Below are 16,790 nucleotides of genomic sequence, written 5' to 3' on the forward strand. Positions count from 1 at the left end.
ATTAACAGTTGTTATTAACCAATTAGGATGCAGAACACAATGCACTGTAAATTTAAAAAAAGCATGTAAAATTGAACTAAAAACATCTGCAAAACAGCGAGATTGCAAAAGGGTGAACCATGATATGTACATCAATCTTATGTGCATCTCAATTTTCCTTCTCTATCAATCTTTTCTCTCACACTCGCTCATCCCATTTTCTTTTTTGTTTCACTTTTCAGTCCACTCAGGATGGAGCCCCCGGCTCTCCACAGTCCCCTTTGCCTGACATGGACTCTCTGGAAAAACCCAAGCTGAAGGCTGGAGGCTCCGTGGAGAGCCTGCGCAGTTCACTGAGTGGACAGAGTTCAATGAGTAAGATCATTCTCGAAAACTTCAAGAGAACATTTTACTTCTACGTTTTATATTTTTTAACTGATCAAGCTCACATTTTTGCTTTCTTGTGCATGCCGGAATTTTCTAGGATGAAAATCCGGGTCCCCTTGGGGTTTAAGGCTTTCAACTTCCTACTAGCTGTTTGCGTCTGTCATTAAATGTATAGAAATGATTATTATCTGGAGAGAAGACGCCCTGTCCAGCCTGTGATCTTGTGGAGTTCTGAACTGAGTTCTATTTTACTTTGATCCAACTGCAGTTTGTGAAATGTTAAGGTGGCTAAAGCCCAGGGTGATCTAAAGATGAATGCATTTAAGAGGTTTTCCAAACTTGGAAGGGAATCATAACAGGAAGAGGTTTTGTTAATGTTTTGCACTGAGTGACTCAAACACGAGGAAAAATTAAGAGCCTGGAAATATAAAACCAGTGATTATTGTGTCCATCCTGTCTCTGTAAAGCTTCTCCAGACACGCATTTTATTACAGAATCACCACAAAGGGATGTTTTGATGAAGGCAGAGTTGGATAGTATTAGGAAACCTACATTCTATTTGTTTATAGAAGTAACATTTTTGCAGTTGGTGCCACCAAGCTCATGTAGAGGTTCTCTGGTTTGTGTCCAGGTGGTCAGACAGTGAGCACCACTGACTCCTCAGCCAGCAACAGGGAGAGTGTGAAGTCAGAAGACGGAGATGATGAAGAGCCCCCCTACCGAGGACCGTTCTGTGGGCGCGCCCGAGTCCACACAGACTTCACCCCCAGCCCGTACGACAGCGACTCCCTTAAACTAAAGGTTAAAACCTGTGATTCTTCTGTTTTTCACTGTTGGACATAAAAAATTAGAGTGGAAGTTGCTCGGTTCAAGTGGGCACTTCCAACGAAAAGTCTGTATGAACGCACGTAAAAAATTTACAGAGATTTTTCATTGGAAGTCTAGGCCCTTTTTAGGCCTATGCTTGAAACATGCGTAAACGTAAGTGCATAAACGCGCAATTCGGGCTTCAGCATTCAGGCATGTTTACAAAGACTTTTCATTGGAAGTTTATGCCCTTTAAGGTTTATGCCCAACTTCTACACACCTACCTAGGTGTGCAAAAATTATTCTCTGCATTCGGGAACTAGTTGGTGGTTTAACCCCTCCCCCCAATCCAACCCCTTTATGCTGAGTGTCAAGCAGGGAGGCATTGGGCCCCAATTTGAAAGTGTTTGGTATGACTTCCGTGTTCAAGTGTAGCCACGCACATTTTTAAGACTATGCGTACAATGCGTCCATTAAAAACATGTGCTGAAAGGGAAACCGGGTCTAACTTTGATTGGCGTCTGTTTTAATTGTCGGAAATGCCAACCGTTTGAAAATTGATCATGAAGGAGAAAGAAATTGGGGTTTTTGCCCGACTGGTATGATATGACACAAGACACCACAAAGCCTCTTCCAACTGTAGGTGGCGTACATGCGCTGGTAAACAGGAGAAAAAGAAGCCCCTCCCTGCTTGACACATGCTCTGTTTGAACGTAGCATCATTTTTCTTCCCTGATTTTCCAGCGAGGTGATGTGATCGACATCATCAGTAAGCCACCAATGGGAACATGGATGGGCCTTCTCAACAACAAAGTGGGAACCTTCAAGTTCATTTACGTTGATGTGCTGAGCGAAGAAGAGGAGAAGCCCAAACGGCCCGTGAGGAGGAGGAGGAAGGGCCGACCACCCAAGCCCACGTCTGTGGAGGAGCTGCTGGAGCGCATCAACCTTAAGGTAGACTAACGCTATCAAACATGCAGACAAGAAGAGATGAAGTCATTCCACGTGGTTACAGGGTCTACAAGTCTGAGATTCTTCTTTTTTTTAGCTCCTCACTCCCAGAGCTCTTTTAGGCTCCTCCCACTCATGCAGCCAACACGCCTCACTTCTCCAAATAGAGATGTCTGTTTTTATCTTTGGCCGCAGATTAAAGAGCAGCTGCACAACCGCATGTTACAACTGGATCGGTGCTAAATTCATCTCACCCATCACTGCTTGAAGAAGAAAAAAACACTTAACGCACAAAATCTTACACAATTTAAATTAATTTACAGTTAAAATTGCCTTAAAAAAATATTTTTAATTTCTGATTGTTTTATTTTATTTTGAAATGTACTAATTGAGCTAAAATAAGCACCAGATTATGTTGCTTTTTTTTTATAAATTCAATATTTTATTTAAAATTTATTCTTAATTTAATATTCCCAAAACTTTGACACATTTTCAGACGATCTATTATTCTAGCTGGTAAGTCTTTTATTTTGAATGTCTGTGTGGAAACATTTGAAAAGAGATTTTTTTTTTTTTCCTTTTTTTCAAAAAACCTTGGACTGGATGGGGATGTTTGAAATTTTTAATGACTCAAAAGAGCCAAATATTTGGTGAAAGAGCCAGCGCCTGAAGTCCCTGTTCGTTGGTGGGCCTTTTGTTTAGTCTGCCATCATCCAGCAGAGGAAACGGCTCCATACTTTTGGCTACAGCTATAATTGATGTTTGTTTTTTTTAATCAACTATAGTGTGAGCAGTTGTGTTTTGACTGGCGGTGTCAGGTGACTTTAAACTCTTGCAGAATATTTCCTAGAGTTTTTATTTGTTCCTTTAATGCCAGTGCCTGTTTGTGCACTCAGCATTTCCTGCCGTGGTTAGTTTGACATTTTCTCGAGACCCAGTTGTTTTCCTGTTGAGTTTGACTGTTTGCTTTTCAATGCCTGTTTGTCAGTTTGTTCAGGATGAGAGGCGGTGGCCTCCCCATGATGCTGCTTTCACAGCAAGCTGGCTAAATCATACCTCAAAGTGTTTTTTTTCCCTACCCCAATATGCATTTTTGTTTATTCAGGAGCACATGCCCACTTTCTTGTTCAACGGCTACGAGGACCTGGACACCTTCAAGCTGCTGGAAGAGGAGGACTTGGAGGAGCTGAATATCAAAGATCCCCAGCACAGAGCCATGCTGCTCACCGCCGTTGAGCTTCTGCAGGAATACGACAGTAAGTAAACACATTCCTGCACAGGCCCCTCTACTCAGCACAATATCTGGACTAAGAAAGTGGTTTTAGAAAAATAGCGTGTTTGTGACTAGATCCGTGTACGTCATTGTTTTCCTTGTTCAAGTTTGCATCTGGCTCAAATATGGCTGGATTGTGACAATATCGCTCGCCATTTTATTTGCACGGGTAATGTTGGGTTGGGGGTGTGAGAGGCTGTTAGTTAGCGGGAGAGGGTGAAAACAGAGAGCTCTCAGCAATAGGGAAGGGAACAACAGGGGCTGTAGAATCAAAATTTTGCTCTTAAAGGGTCAAAGTTACTGTTCTTTTCCCTTGTTTAAAATGTTTCAACTAATTCTGAGGAGATAAAGGGTGTTTTTTTCAACGTTTTACATACTGAGGTTTTTTTTTAAACTTTATTGTCCATATCTGTCAGATTTATTATAATGAGTTACGTCCAAATTCCTTTCTGAATACTATTCTAAATGCTCACTTTTTTTAACTGCAAAGATGATGTGAAAACCTAATAAATATGAACATTTGCGAAGACGGTTTATGAATCCTCTATGTTCTGATGATGAAACTGGGATGGTTTATAAAAAATAAATTAAAATGCTTTTTTTTTTTTACATGAAAAATCATTCCAACATGAAATTTTACAGTTAAAAACAGATGGCCTGTCTATGTATTTGTGCCTGTGATAGTTTTAGTGAGCTGCTCAAACCATGACAACAGCTTTTTATAAATAAAGTTGAATTATTCCAAATGTATTTATCAGGCAGCAGCGATCCAGAGCGCAGTGGCCTAACCGGGTCCCAGGAGAAGCTGTTGTCGGAGGGTCGAGGCCTGGTGGGAGACTCTCCACGGGACTCCGGCTGCTATGAGAGCAATGAGAATCTGGAGAATGGTAAAGATTGATTTGCTTAGCCTTGGCCATCTCACTCAACCTCCTCTCAAAGTAGCTTATCCTCCTGATCACAGTGACTGTTTTTTCCCCCACACTTGCCATGCCTCTAACACCCATCCCAGTTTTCCTGGGATGGGTGTTTCTTCATGTGCTGCCTACGGTGCTCATCACTATCTTCTAATGTGCCGGCTTTAGAGAACAAACTCTTCATCGCTTCAGATACTTCAAAACTTTGCTTTCACTCTCCTCACCACTCTTTCCATTCTTTAGGCTTTCTGTGCTGTCAGTGCCAAAGGCCTGTTGTAACTGAGATGGAGGCAGGCCCCAGACCCCTAAGCCTAGTCCACCCCCCCATTTTAGGAGCACAGAGGGAGAGACTTTTCCCAATGCACAGAACTGTTCTGATGAGAACAAACTCGCTGCCCTGTTGTGGGCATGGATTTCCTGCTGGTCCACTTGAGGGTTCAAGCTCCACTAATAGAGGTCAGGAAGATGAATGTGAGCTCAGAGAGTTTTTCTGTTAAATGTTTCAGCCCAACTGGTTAGCTCTGTAGCCTGGTTTACACTGCAGTGCATCTCTATTATGTTGATAGAAAAATAAATTAATGAATCAATTGGAATGTTTGCATTGCCTCTGTCATGCCTGCGTCTGACATCCGTCCCTCTGCAGCTCAGGCTTTATGCATCAGTTTTATTTCCAGTCCTCTGACGTGCTGATTCCGCAGTCAAAAATGGAGAAACGTTAAAAATAGTCTTGGACGTTGATTGCATGGGTGGCAGGACAAACCACTCCACTGGAAGCCGGGGGGACGAACCGTAAAGCGCAACAGAGACTATGTAAACTAACTGACGATCATTAAATATAATGGAGAAGCACTCCAGACAGACCCGTGTAAATCAGGTGTGTCACTTCACTGCCACAAGGCCCTGGTTCGAATCCCAAAAGGGTCCTTTCTGTGTGAAGTGTGCATGTTATCCACTAAGGTTTTCTCCAGGAACTTCAGCTACCACGGTCCAAAAACACATGCCTCATAGGTTGATTGGTGACTCTAAATTGTTCCTTTAGGAGTGTGTGTGTGTGTGTTTGGCCCTGCAACAGACTGGCGGACTGTTCACGGTCTACCCAGCCTTCACTGGGAGTAGCTGGGGTAGGCTCCAGCAATCCAGCGACCCTGCACAGCATTAAGCAGGAATCAAAGATGGAAGGATGATTTCAGAATGTGGCATTGTAACAAGAAGAAGCAACTTTAAGCGTAGTTCATGCTTGTGGTTTTCTTGCAGTGGTGCTTCTATTGTTTCATAAAAACTAGCAACAGTGTTAAGTTGGGTAACAGATGAGTTTCATTTGTTGAGCTTTTCAATGTCAGTTTTTACTGGTTTTAGAGACTATGTTGCACAATCATACAGTATATGTGCCTAAGTTGTGTGAAACGGTGTGCAGAGCGTGAGGCAGATCCTCCTCTGTTGGACTGATTTTTCTGCAGACTTTTTGAGACTGTACTTCCTCTGCAGACACCATCTTTCTGTCACAGCCTTCTTTTAACAGCTTCATAACTCATAAATCACTGCTTTGTCTTGTTTTCTTTATCTGTACGTTCTCTGACAAACTGCTGGTTTCTTTTTGTCTGTGTAACGGGTTTCCACAGTGGTGCACATGCAGTCTGCCCCTGTGGAAATATAAGTTGTGCAATAAAAATTGGCTCTCTTAAATAATAAAAAATGACTCTTTTTCTGCTTGCTTTTTTTCCTCCATGTTCTCTTTCTTTCCGTTCTTTATTTCATTGCACTAAAATGTTCCTACAGTAGTTTCCTAATTTATCATAAGCATTCTGTATTTTTTTTGGCAGATTCAGGATTCCACAGCTTTGCTGTCTGAACACGTCAATGGAGTTCTTACAAATTCCTAAATGTGTTTCTTTTTTAAAACGCAGACCAAAAAAAGCGGCTGTGGAGCCCTGAAAAGCTACACCTTTGATCAATAAACTTTTAACACGTCTTATTCTTGCTAATAGATTTAGCAAAATCTTTCTCATTTCATCAAATCCATTATCTTGATTTAATACTCAAGTTTTTCTTTTCTTTTTTAATTAAAAATAAAGGGAAACCGGGGCAAAATAAAAGAAGATAATTTAAATCAATCTTTCTCTATCTCCTCATAAAATGTATATATTCATTTTTCCTAATGGCAATTTCAAGCAAAACTGCTTTTCTGTAAAAACTATAATTATATCTTTATTTTATTTTATTTTACTTATTATATTTGTATTTTTTTGTATTCCTTTTTTCATTTTATTCTATCTTTTATTTTATCTTATTTTGTTTTATTATTTTTTTCCATCAGTTTTGTGAAAAATGTTTATAATCGGTAAACAAAATTGATTCTGGCAGTAATGCATACCCCAGGTAAAAACAATTTCAATTATAATAACCACACCTACATATTAAAAAATTACATTTGATATTCTGGCATGAACTCTGCTATACCAGAAGCCAATTTAAAACAAGGCCAACTTGCCGTATTTTTTTTTTCTCATAATTTTGGTTAGAATTTGTAGGTTATGAATAAAAGATCTAAAGATCTACTTATAAACATTTCATTAGTACTATTCATATTTGTCCCACCACCTTTTTAAAATCTTTCAACCCATACTGCAGTCTGTGGCTCTGCTTTATTTCATCCGTTTTGCTCTGTAAGCTGAAGGATAAACGGTAAGTTCTTTCATCCTTTCCTCCATTCTTTCCATCCACACACATTTGTGTGGAATTCCTGCTTCCAAAAAAAACATTTCAGTCAGAAAGGCTACAAGTTCTAACAAGCTTATCTAGTGAATCCCAAATTTTTCAGAGAAAAGGCCCATCTGGAATTCTTTTTATCTAAATGCTACAATACAAAATAATTAATAATATCAGATAATATTCACATTGTAGGAATTTGTGTCGTATCATGGAATTTCATCCTTCATGTTTTGGCAAAGTTTAAGGAAAAAGTATGAAAAGTATAAACTGTATTCATGATTATTTTTCTACAATTTACTATCAAGAAAGCTATTTTCTGATAATATTAGACTTTTTTTTTAAAGTGAAAACTCGTATTTTACAGGTAAAAACAAGAAGGCCTCCCGCTCCGGCCGTTCTTCCACTGGACTTCAGTCTCCAAACTACCCAACTCTGCCCATTACCATTTCAACAGAGACTCTCCAGCAGAATGGCAAAAACCAACGGCCCAAGTTCCCTAAAAGCTTCTTTATCAAACCCTCCCTGAAAGGCTTCAACTTGCTGGGGCTGCGCAAAGCCCAAAGACAGCGGCCGATCCCGGCCAGTCGCAGCTGTGAGGACCTTGATGGTCCTATACAGCAGACTGGGACCTGGAAGCGTTCCCACTCTTTGGGAGATCTGCATTTGGAGGATTCCTGTAAACCAAAAGGTGATCTCAGTCTGATGCTTAAATCTGACAAGGAAGGGACTAAATCAGGCAACAACAGTCCCATCAAGGACTGCAGGGAGGGGAGTTCCCCAAGCCAAAGTGGGACTCCAACATTGAGTCCAAAGGGAAAAGCACACCGACCTTCCATACCCTCTCAACTACAGCTGCGCTCCCCTTGCTCGGAAGCCTCAAGCCCTCCAGAGCCTCTCCTAAGTTCAGCTGCCAGTCCGCCTGATTCCAGCATAAGTGGGGAGCGAATCATCAGGACTCATCCCAAAAAGCCCCCCATCCCACCCCCTGTTCCTGCCAAAAAATCAAAAGAAAGACTTGCAAACGGCCTGCGTCACCCACCTCTCTCCCTGCCCTCCACGCCGTCCCCCACCGCCTCGCCCACCCACTTCCTTAACCGTTCACAACCCAGCAGCCCCATCATCCGCAGCCCCAGCCCCATTCTCACTGCCCCTCCTCTGCCCGCCAAGACCCCGAGCACACCGGCCAGTCCACGTGCGGCCCCATCCTCGGCATCCATGCCAGAAGAGCCGGGCTCTCCTCCAGCAGTGCAGCCTCCGTGGGTCTCAGATCTTGGTGGTAAAATGGCGATCACGAGGAAGGCTTCCCATTCCAAGATGAGTCCTGACCTGCTGACGCTCCTGGAGCAGCGACTGCAGACGGAGGGCATCGACCTTACTGAAGATCCTTACTCTGACAAGGTTAGTTAGGCAGGGGGTTTAAAAACCCACTCCCATCAACTTTTGAGCCATTTTAAAAGCATTCAGTGGTCTTTTAATTATGATTATGCTGTTTTTGGGCAAAATCGATAAACTATGTCGTTTTCTTGGACATAGTCTCTGTAGAGCAGCAGGAGTTTATTACATCTTAGTTGTGGGCGGGACTGTTGGTGTGGAGCAACCCCGCTCCCCCTTCCCCTCCCTGTTACTGAGAGAGGCCTTCCTGCATATTTTCTATGAAGCAAATAAGCTTTTTTCAAATGACATTTTCAAAATGCAACTTTAAGCTTTATTTTCTTTATAGTTGTTTTCTGTCATCTGAAAAATGGTACAAGAACACGTTAAAAACATGTTCTTGTAACAAATTTCCGCCGAGTGGATCTTCAATCTTGCAGAATCATATTTTAATTGTAGAATTACTGGAACATTTTAAGTTCCATCTGAAAACTTAAAAAAAAAAGATCTGCAGTGACTCCAGATCTCCACCTCAGAGCCATATTTATCTGACAACAGACTCCATTTAGCTCCAAATGATTCTTTGATTGTGCCCAAAACATCAGCACCAGGTTTTATAACTCATTTAGTTTAAAAGTAGACACAAATAAAGTTAGGAAAAACTGTGTGTTTCATGTTGTGCACAGATGCTGTTTTATATGTCTGCAAATTCATTTGTGAGTGTGGGCATAAATGTGAATGCGCAATAATAAATACACTGCCTGGTGCTGAGGAGGAAAGACTGCGGCTTCAGTCTAACTATGATGCGGTTCAGACTGTTAAGTTTATGAACTGGATCTTATTGAAGGCAGGCAGGGTCATAAACTCTCCTACAAAAAAAAAAAAAAAAAATTGGTGGAGCCCCTGTGGCTGCCACACTCTCTGAAGTAGAGCAGAAGACCACAACAGTGCACTGCTGCTTTTGAGTCTTTCATAGATGAATAACCGTAGACATGAGAAATGTGTCATCATTAAACATTATGATCCCCAAGTAGGAGGAACAACTGATATGTAATTTAAAGTTTGAGTTTTTATTCTGCGTCTTTTTTTACGTTCAGACACTGGCCTCTGGTCTTTACGTCTCATCTTTTTTCTCTGCTGAAATGTCTTCCTATGTGCTCGTGTGACTGCGCAACCATCCCCATGTCTCGCCATTTCCGACATCCAGCACGGCAGATGCGGCATCCCCCAATTGCTGGTACAGCGCTACTCTGAGGACCTGGAGCAGCCTGTCAAAGATGTGGCCCCCCTGCTGGACCAGCTCAGAGTCAAAGAGCTCAGAAAACAGCATCGCATGGCGGTAAGACGGCAACATTTTCAGGGGAGGGCTTTTTACAGAACACGGTGGAAAAATGTTGAACTTTTCAGACGATTTTTAATAGGAAAACTCGCAGCAGTATCTGGTGCCATTATTTAAAAAAACAAGTGGAATCCAATCAGTGTCTGGTTATCTGAATCAAATCAAACTTTGTTTGTAAAAAAAAAACACTTTTCATGCCACGCAGCTCAAAGTGTTTTATAGTAAAAAAAAAGAAAATGAAATATTAAAATGAAAACCAGCCAACCCATTTGCCCTCCCTCCCTCCCTTCCATAAACCAGCTCAGTGGCCTTGTGGTAGAGTGTCCGCCCTGTGACTGGAAGGTTCACATTTCAAATCCAGGCCGGGTCATAGCAAAGACTCTAAAAATGGGACCCAGTGCCCTGCTTGACACTCAGCATTAAGCGGTTGGATTGGGGGGTTAGTCCACCAAATGGTTCCCGACCGCGGCTGTGTCTGCAGCTCACCGCTCCCCCAGGGGATGGGTCAAATGCGGAGAACAAATTTCACACGCCTAGGTGTGACAGATTATGAGACTTCAACATGACAACTACACCCCAAGACCACACACAACAAATACAGGCATGGTAACTTCTCTAACTTTTATTATGTCTGAAATGTTGGCTTAAGAACTTTTTTGTTTCCTACTGGTAGATGTTAAACCAGGAATTTTTCACTAAAAAGAACCATGCCATAGTAATAAAAAAAGGTTGAAAATTTGAATGAAAAAAATTGTCTGAATGAATACAAAAATGAAATTCATCTTAATCTGTTTCCTTTGACTGCAGACTGAGACAGTAACTCAAGTCAAGAAAAAGGTTGACTGGAAATGGAAAAAACACAAGTTAGAAGAAAGCATGAATTAATGGATGAGAAATGTGATAAGGAATAGATTTTGAATGATAAAGAAATTACACAAGTGATGAGAGGATGGTAAAGAGGAATAAAAGCATAGATGGTACAGATCGAAAGCTGAATTCATGTTGGTTTAAGTACCATTTATGTGATTTGCTATGTAGTTTACATCAAAAGAGGGCAATAACCATTAGAAAACATTGAAAGCTGATTGGTTTCTATTGTTTCATGTCTCAGATCCCCTCCGGAGGTTTGACAGAGATGTGCCGGAAGCCCGCGTCTTTGGGAAACATCAGCACGGTCTCCGATTGGCTCATCTCCATCGGTCTGCCCATGTATGCTTCATCTCTGTCGGCGGCAGGCGTCAACACGTTGAGCAGGGCGGCCTTGTTAACTGAGAGCAGTGTGAAGGAGGCTGGCGTGCGGGACGAAAGACACGCACGCCGTCTGGTCAGTGAGGCTCGACTGATACATGCACACAGGGAGGTGCGCTCTTAAAAAGTGGTGGAATCATCTCTCTAGTCTGTTTCACCCAAACAGTTGATGGTCGCATGTGTGAGCACAGGACCACAAGAAAATGATCACAAGCTGTTTGGCTCCGTGACTTTTTGTCCACCTGACTTTTTCTACATGTTTACGGCATTGAGGAGTTTCTCCCAACAGCCACAAAAGTATCAAGATGCCTTTAAAAAAAAGAAAAAATGAAGACACTCTCTCAATGGGACAGCTTCTGCTCTGAAGATGCTCCAAACGTCTTAGATCTGCTTTCAAGAAAGATAGCACACTCTTTTGTAGGACGGATGTGTTTTGTTTTTTTAATCCAGAAAGAGGTTGTATACCTTCCAGGCAGCACAAGAGCGGCGTTTGTTTTTTTTTGTCTCTTGAGAAAAGCAACTGGACTTCTAATCAACGTTTGATGGACTTTTTATCACCAAACAACAAATACCAGGTGATTTTGAGGGCGCTTTATTTTGTATCTGTAATATAGCTGAAAGCACATTTTTAATTTTCAACTGATCTACATGATGAGGTCTGTCTGGAAGCAAACTCACCTTTTTATATTTCCCATTTGACTGTATTTGACAGAATATCGCACGGCTCGCTCTGATACACCGAAATGTTTTCCTTCTGATGTAACCACAATCAGCTGTTACTGAACCTTTACATTCCCCGGACAAACAAAGGACATTTGAGATGCCTTAGCGTTTAGGAAGAAAAGCTACAAGAAAAGGGTGTCGTTTGGAGTTCCGATGGAAAGAAAAGTCCCTTTATTTAATTGTTTTTGAGATTTAAGTTGATCATTTCAGTTTCTATAGTCACTGCGGCTCATTTTAGTGAAGCCCACAAGTAAAATCGAAGACAGTGGAAACAAAATAATTCTTCAAAGACATTTAAATGCTCATTTCTGACTTTATTTTTTTTTTTTGAAGACACCCACCAATAAAAATCCTGTTTTTGGTCATTTGAACACGTTCTTGTGGCTTTTTTGAGATGATGGAGGACATACATGAAGAAAATCAAGCTTTAAATTTAATTTTTTAACTCCTGCCACACTGCAGAAACTGTCCTAGAAAAACATCTGTTTTTTTTAAATTTTGCTAAAGTCAATAAATAATGCTACGGTCACATATACAACTGCCACCGTGCGATTGGGAGGCATCGACAGAATCTTTAAGGTTAGCTTCCGCCGCCTGATGGAGTCTGAGGCAGTCAGTCAGGCGGGGATGATGTCTATACAAAATTTGGCGGCCTCAGGGCGGTGGCAGCCGGATTGCTGTCATTCTGGACAATGTGTAAATGTCTTCAGATGATGGCCATCCATAGCAAGTGCCGCCAGCTTCCCTGTAGCCAGGGGTGTATAAAAAGCGAGCCATTCTGTACCACTGGTCATTCACACCTCCGATTTTGAGCAGACATTATTATAATCTTGTCAATTTACACATTTGTTAGACAATGTGCCTTTTTTACCAAGCATTATTTCCAACTCATCAATATGCAGGTCTCTGAGTCGCCTTGATGAGTTTTGTGCAGTTTCCCCATTTGGACCCATTGTGGACCGGTCATCGCCAGTGCCCTCGCCGTATGATTTCTAACAATTGGACGGAGGCAGTGGGACGGCAGCAGGGGGGCTGAGGGGTGGCAGTCTGAATTCGGCCGATCATTAGACGATTTGGGAAAACTTGGAGACCCTCCATCATGTGACCTCCAAATGTGCCTAGGCAGCCACTGCCCAATGTAAAAATCGTCTGGTCGCCTTTTCATTTGAACTTTTTCTTATAACTTCGGCTGCCACCACGGAGCATGTAATAATGCCACTGCTGCCTCCCGATTACAAATGCCACGCTCAGCCACCTGTCGATTTTGCTGAATGATCTACATTTAAGCCGCCATGTGGTGGCATTTTGGCATATGTGACCATAGTTTATTATCATTTCTGGTAGATAGTTCTAAATAATAAGCTATTTGAAAGCATTTTTTAGGCTTCCAAAATAATTCTGTTACAAATTGGACAGAAAGAAACTGTTAAAAGCAAACAGACACATTTGTATAAAGTTGATGTCCTTGTAAAGCAACAAATCTTGAATTTCAGGGAAACGTTGACCTTACAGAAACTACAAGAATGATCAGTAACTGGAATCTGGGCTTGTTTTTTTTCTTTTATTTTGATTTGATCTTCCTCACCCAGATTTGATGAGTTTCTGATTCTCTTTCTTTTATGTTTCAAATTTGATTGTTTGTACTAAAATGTTATTGTGTTGTTGTTGTTTTTTTGCAGTGGACACTTGATTTATAGATTTGATGCCTTTTCTCTTCAATCAAAGTGGTGCTTTGAAAACATAGAAACTTGGGTTCTCATTTAACAATTAACCCAATGAGTGTTCTGGGAAGAATGAAAATACTGACACTGTAAATGCACTTTAGACGGTGAATCTAGCAGGTTTATCGGGAAAATTGGCAAAAAGTTCTAGAAATTTTGCATTTTATATTAGACGGTAAAAAGGTTTTGATAGGTTTCCTTTCAGATTTTACTTCCAAATTCAATGTTTAACGACCATGAGTTAATCTCCACTTCCAGTGTTTTTTGCAGCCCTTAAAAGCAAACTTTTAATTACATATATGGAATGTTTAACTATTGTTGCACATTATATATATGTAATTGATATTTAAATAACTTATTTTTGCCTTTTTTTTTTGCATATCAACTGTAATTAGCTGTACTATAATAGCAATACCTTCCTGCATATTGCTTTAGTCAGTAAGGAATTACAGTATGTATTGTAAGATATGTGTACAAATTATTTTATTTGGTTTTCATCTACCTAATGATTGTCCATACAGATTTACTTGCGTATTGAAACAAAGATAATGTTCATAAAGAATTGTCATTCTGAAAAATAATAAAAAACTGTTTGTTGACAGAAACCTTCCCGTGATTTTCTGTTGGGTAGACAAAACGCATGCATGCAGGAATAGAAAGATGTGGTCAGCTGCATTTTTCCCCAACCAGCCAGGGAATGATTATAAGTTAAAAATAAATATGAAGAATCTGCAGAACTGCGAGGAAAACAGTTTAACTTAATTACAACTGACCAGTCCAACATGTTATTTTATACGTAGACTTAAAACAATGTGTTTATAAAAATTTAGTAACAATGGTTTATCTGTAGTCTGATCTTTAAAAGTCACATTTGGTTTTTGATTCGCAGTCCTGGACTGCAAGGACCAGATTTTTCTTTTCTCAATTCTTTCTTTTCTGCGCCTTTTGAACGGAAATTTTGCCCCCACCACAAACTTGTAGGCAGCTTCCTGCTGAAAATGAATTTTTTGGCATGTGGACAACACCCCCCACCTCCACCCCCCCCCAAAAAAGGGCTGACCTCATAGCGGGAGAAACCTCCAAAACAAAGACATGAATGTCAGGGAGATCCAGAGGAAGTTTTACAATTATTACAGTTTGACGGCCATTTCTTTTGTTGCCAAGTGTGGAATTTGGCGATTTTTACATTTTCCCACAATTTTGGAAAAGAAAACTTTTGTTCAAACAATCCTAACAAAATTTATAACAAACTCCTCCAAGTTCAATCTACAACCACAACTGAAGCTTTGCTGACCTTGGGAAAAGGCTGCCTAAATGAATTTTCCAAAAATAAAAGCAACAAATTTTAGGATTACACTATAGCCTCCCAACTCCTCGATCATTGGTGGGAACCTGTACTAGTGGGGACATGTTTCAATTTTAAACAGCGTTAGTGGCAAACTTGCAAAACTGGCATTTCCCTGTTGTTGCACATATTATACCAGAATATTGTGAAAATGTAATATGTGAATCGTTGGCTCGAGCTAATTCAAAGATGTGATATAAAATACGTTATGAAAATATTAGGAATGTGGGCATGGTCAAAGAAATCCAAAAATGTACTTTTGCAAAGTCCTTTAAGCAATACATGAACCCGTCTAGCATTCCCAGAGGACTGAAAAATAAAAAGGTTGCCATGGCGATAAAAACCGACAAAAAAGTCGTCACTTTGAAAGAAGTTTTTTAGAAATTTGTCTGTGACTGAGGCGTCAGAAAGAGACAGTGAAGGACCTGAAGCAGGTGCTCAACCAATGAGAGGAGGTGAAAAGGGTACAATAGGGTGGGTGTGAGGGCAGGTAGCAAATGAGGGCTAAACAACCTTGCTCGTGGCTTTAATTATATTTAAAATTCCACCTCCACGTATTATCCCCACTGAACTTTGCCCTAATCTTGTAGGATGCCTATGCAAGGTCCACATAAATGTCTCAATGTCACTTCCAATTTTTCAAATTCCCACTAGATAAGGGCACAGCAACTCTTGAGGAATCCCGGCCAGGAAGATGAAATCACTTGTGGGAATAGGCAAAGTCAAAGAAACTGACAAACACACACAAATCATGTTCTTAGGCCACTAAATTACAGATGTAACAAAGCTGGAGAACAGAACTGCCTCCCAGTTTGGTGAGAAGTACAGAATGATATCGGTCTTCAAACTTTGACACATTAAAAGAGTTACAGTGGTGGACAAAATTGTTGGTACCCCTCAGTTAAAGAAAGTCCACAATGCTCACTGAAATGACTTGAAACGTTCAAAAGTAAAAATAAATTAAAATTTATTGAAAATGAAACAATCAAAATCAGCCATTACTTTTGAGTTGTTGATTAACAGAGTTATTAAAAAAAAAAAAAACTAAAGAAATAGGGCTGGACAAAAATGATGGTACCTATAACTTAATATTTTGTTGCACAACCTTTTGAGGCAATCACTGCAATTAAAGGGTTTCTGTATTTGTCAATGAGCCTTCTGCACCTGTCCACAGGTATTTTGGCCCACTCCTCATGAGCAAACTGCTCCAGTTGTCTCAGGTTTGACGGGTGTCTTCTCCAGATGGCATGTTTCAGCTTCTTCCACAGATGTTCAATGGGATTCAGATCTGGGTTCATAGAAGGCCACTTCAGAACAGTCCAATGCTTTTCTCTTAGCAATTCTTTGGCGTTTTTGGATGTGTGCTTTGGATCGTTGTCCTGTTGGAAGACCCATGACCTGCAACTGAGACCAAGCTTTCTGTCACTAGGCAGCACATTTCTGTCCAGAATGCCTTGATAATCTTGAGATTTCATTTTACCTTGCACAACTTCAAGACACCCTGTGCCAGATGCAGCTAAGCAGCCCCAAAACAGAACTGAGCCTCCTTCATGTTTCACAGTGGGAACAGTGTTCTTTTCATTGTATGCTTCATTTTTGAGTCTACCAACATAGAGCTGATGTGCCTTACCAAAAAGCTTCAGTTTTGTCTCATCTGTCCAAAGGACATTTTCCCAGAAGCTTTGTGGCTTGTCAACATGCATTGTTGCAAATTCCAGTCTGGCTATTTTTATGATTTCCTTTCAACAGTGGTGTCCTCCTTGGTCGTCTCCCATAAAGTCCACTCTGGCTCAAACAACGACGAATGGTGTGATCTGACACTGATGTACCTTGATCTAGTTCACCTTTAATGTCTTTGGAGGTTGTTCTGGGCTCTTTGGATACAGTTCCAACTATCCGTCTCCTCAATTTGTCATCAATTTTCCTCTTCCGGCCACGTCCAGGGAGGTTGGCTACTGTCCCGTGGTCTTAAACTTCTGAATAATATGTGCCACTGTTGTCACAGGAACTTCAAGCTGCTTAG

At 40.8% G+C, this 16,790-nt stretch overlaps 1 protein-coding gene across 20 annotated transcripts in view; it reads left to right on the plus strand.

Moving 5' to 3' along the window:
* sash1a (SAM and SH3 domain containing 1a) overlaps nt 1–14,027 on the plus strand; it is a 167,971-nt gene extending 153,944 nt beyond the window's left edge. For 17 of the 20 annotated variants that reach the window (XM_078942723.1, XM_011491627.4, XM_078942724.1 and 14 more), the window contains 8 exons: nt 222–354; nt 998–1,167; nt 1,918–2,127; nt 3,230–3,380; nt 4,156–4,284; nt 7,385–8,418; nt 9,599–9,730; nt 10,842–14,027. In XM_078942723.1, coding sequence (XP_078798849.1) covers nt 222–354; nt 998–1,167; nt 1,918–2,127; nt 3,230–3,380; nt 4,156–4,284; nt 7,385–8,418; nt 9,599–9,730; nt 10,842–11,102 — 2,220 coding nt within the window. In that variant the 3' untranslated portion in view covers nt 11,103–14,027. Of the gene's footprint in view, nt 1–221; nt 355–997; nt 1,168–1,917; nt 2,128–3,229; nt 3,381–4,155; nt 4,285–4,554; nt 6,005–7,384; nt 8,419–9,598; nt 9,731–10,841 lie in introns of those variants that run through there. The other 3 variants (XM_078942736.1, XM_078942737.1, XM_078942738.1) reach the window with 1 other exon arrangement.
* Nucleotides 14,028–16,790: the final 2,763 nt, after the last annotated feature.

The sequence above is a fragment of the Oryzias latipes genome, chromosome 24 (assembly GCF_053564925.1).
Source record: "Oryzias latipes strain Hd-rR chromosome 24, Olatipes_Hd-rR_3.1".
In the NCBI taxonomy this organism is placed as follows: Eukaryota; Metazoa; Chordata; class Actinopteri; order Beloniformes; family Adrianichthyidae; genus Oryzias; species Oryzias latipes.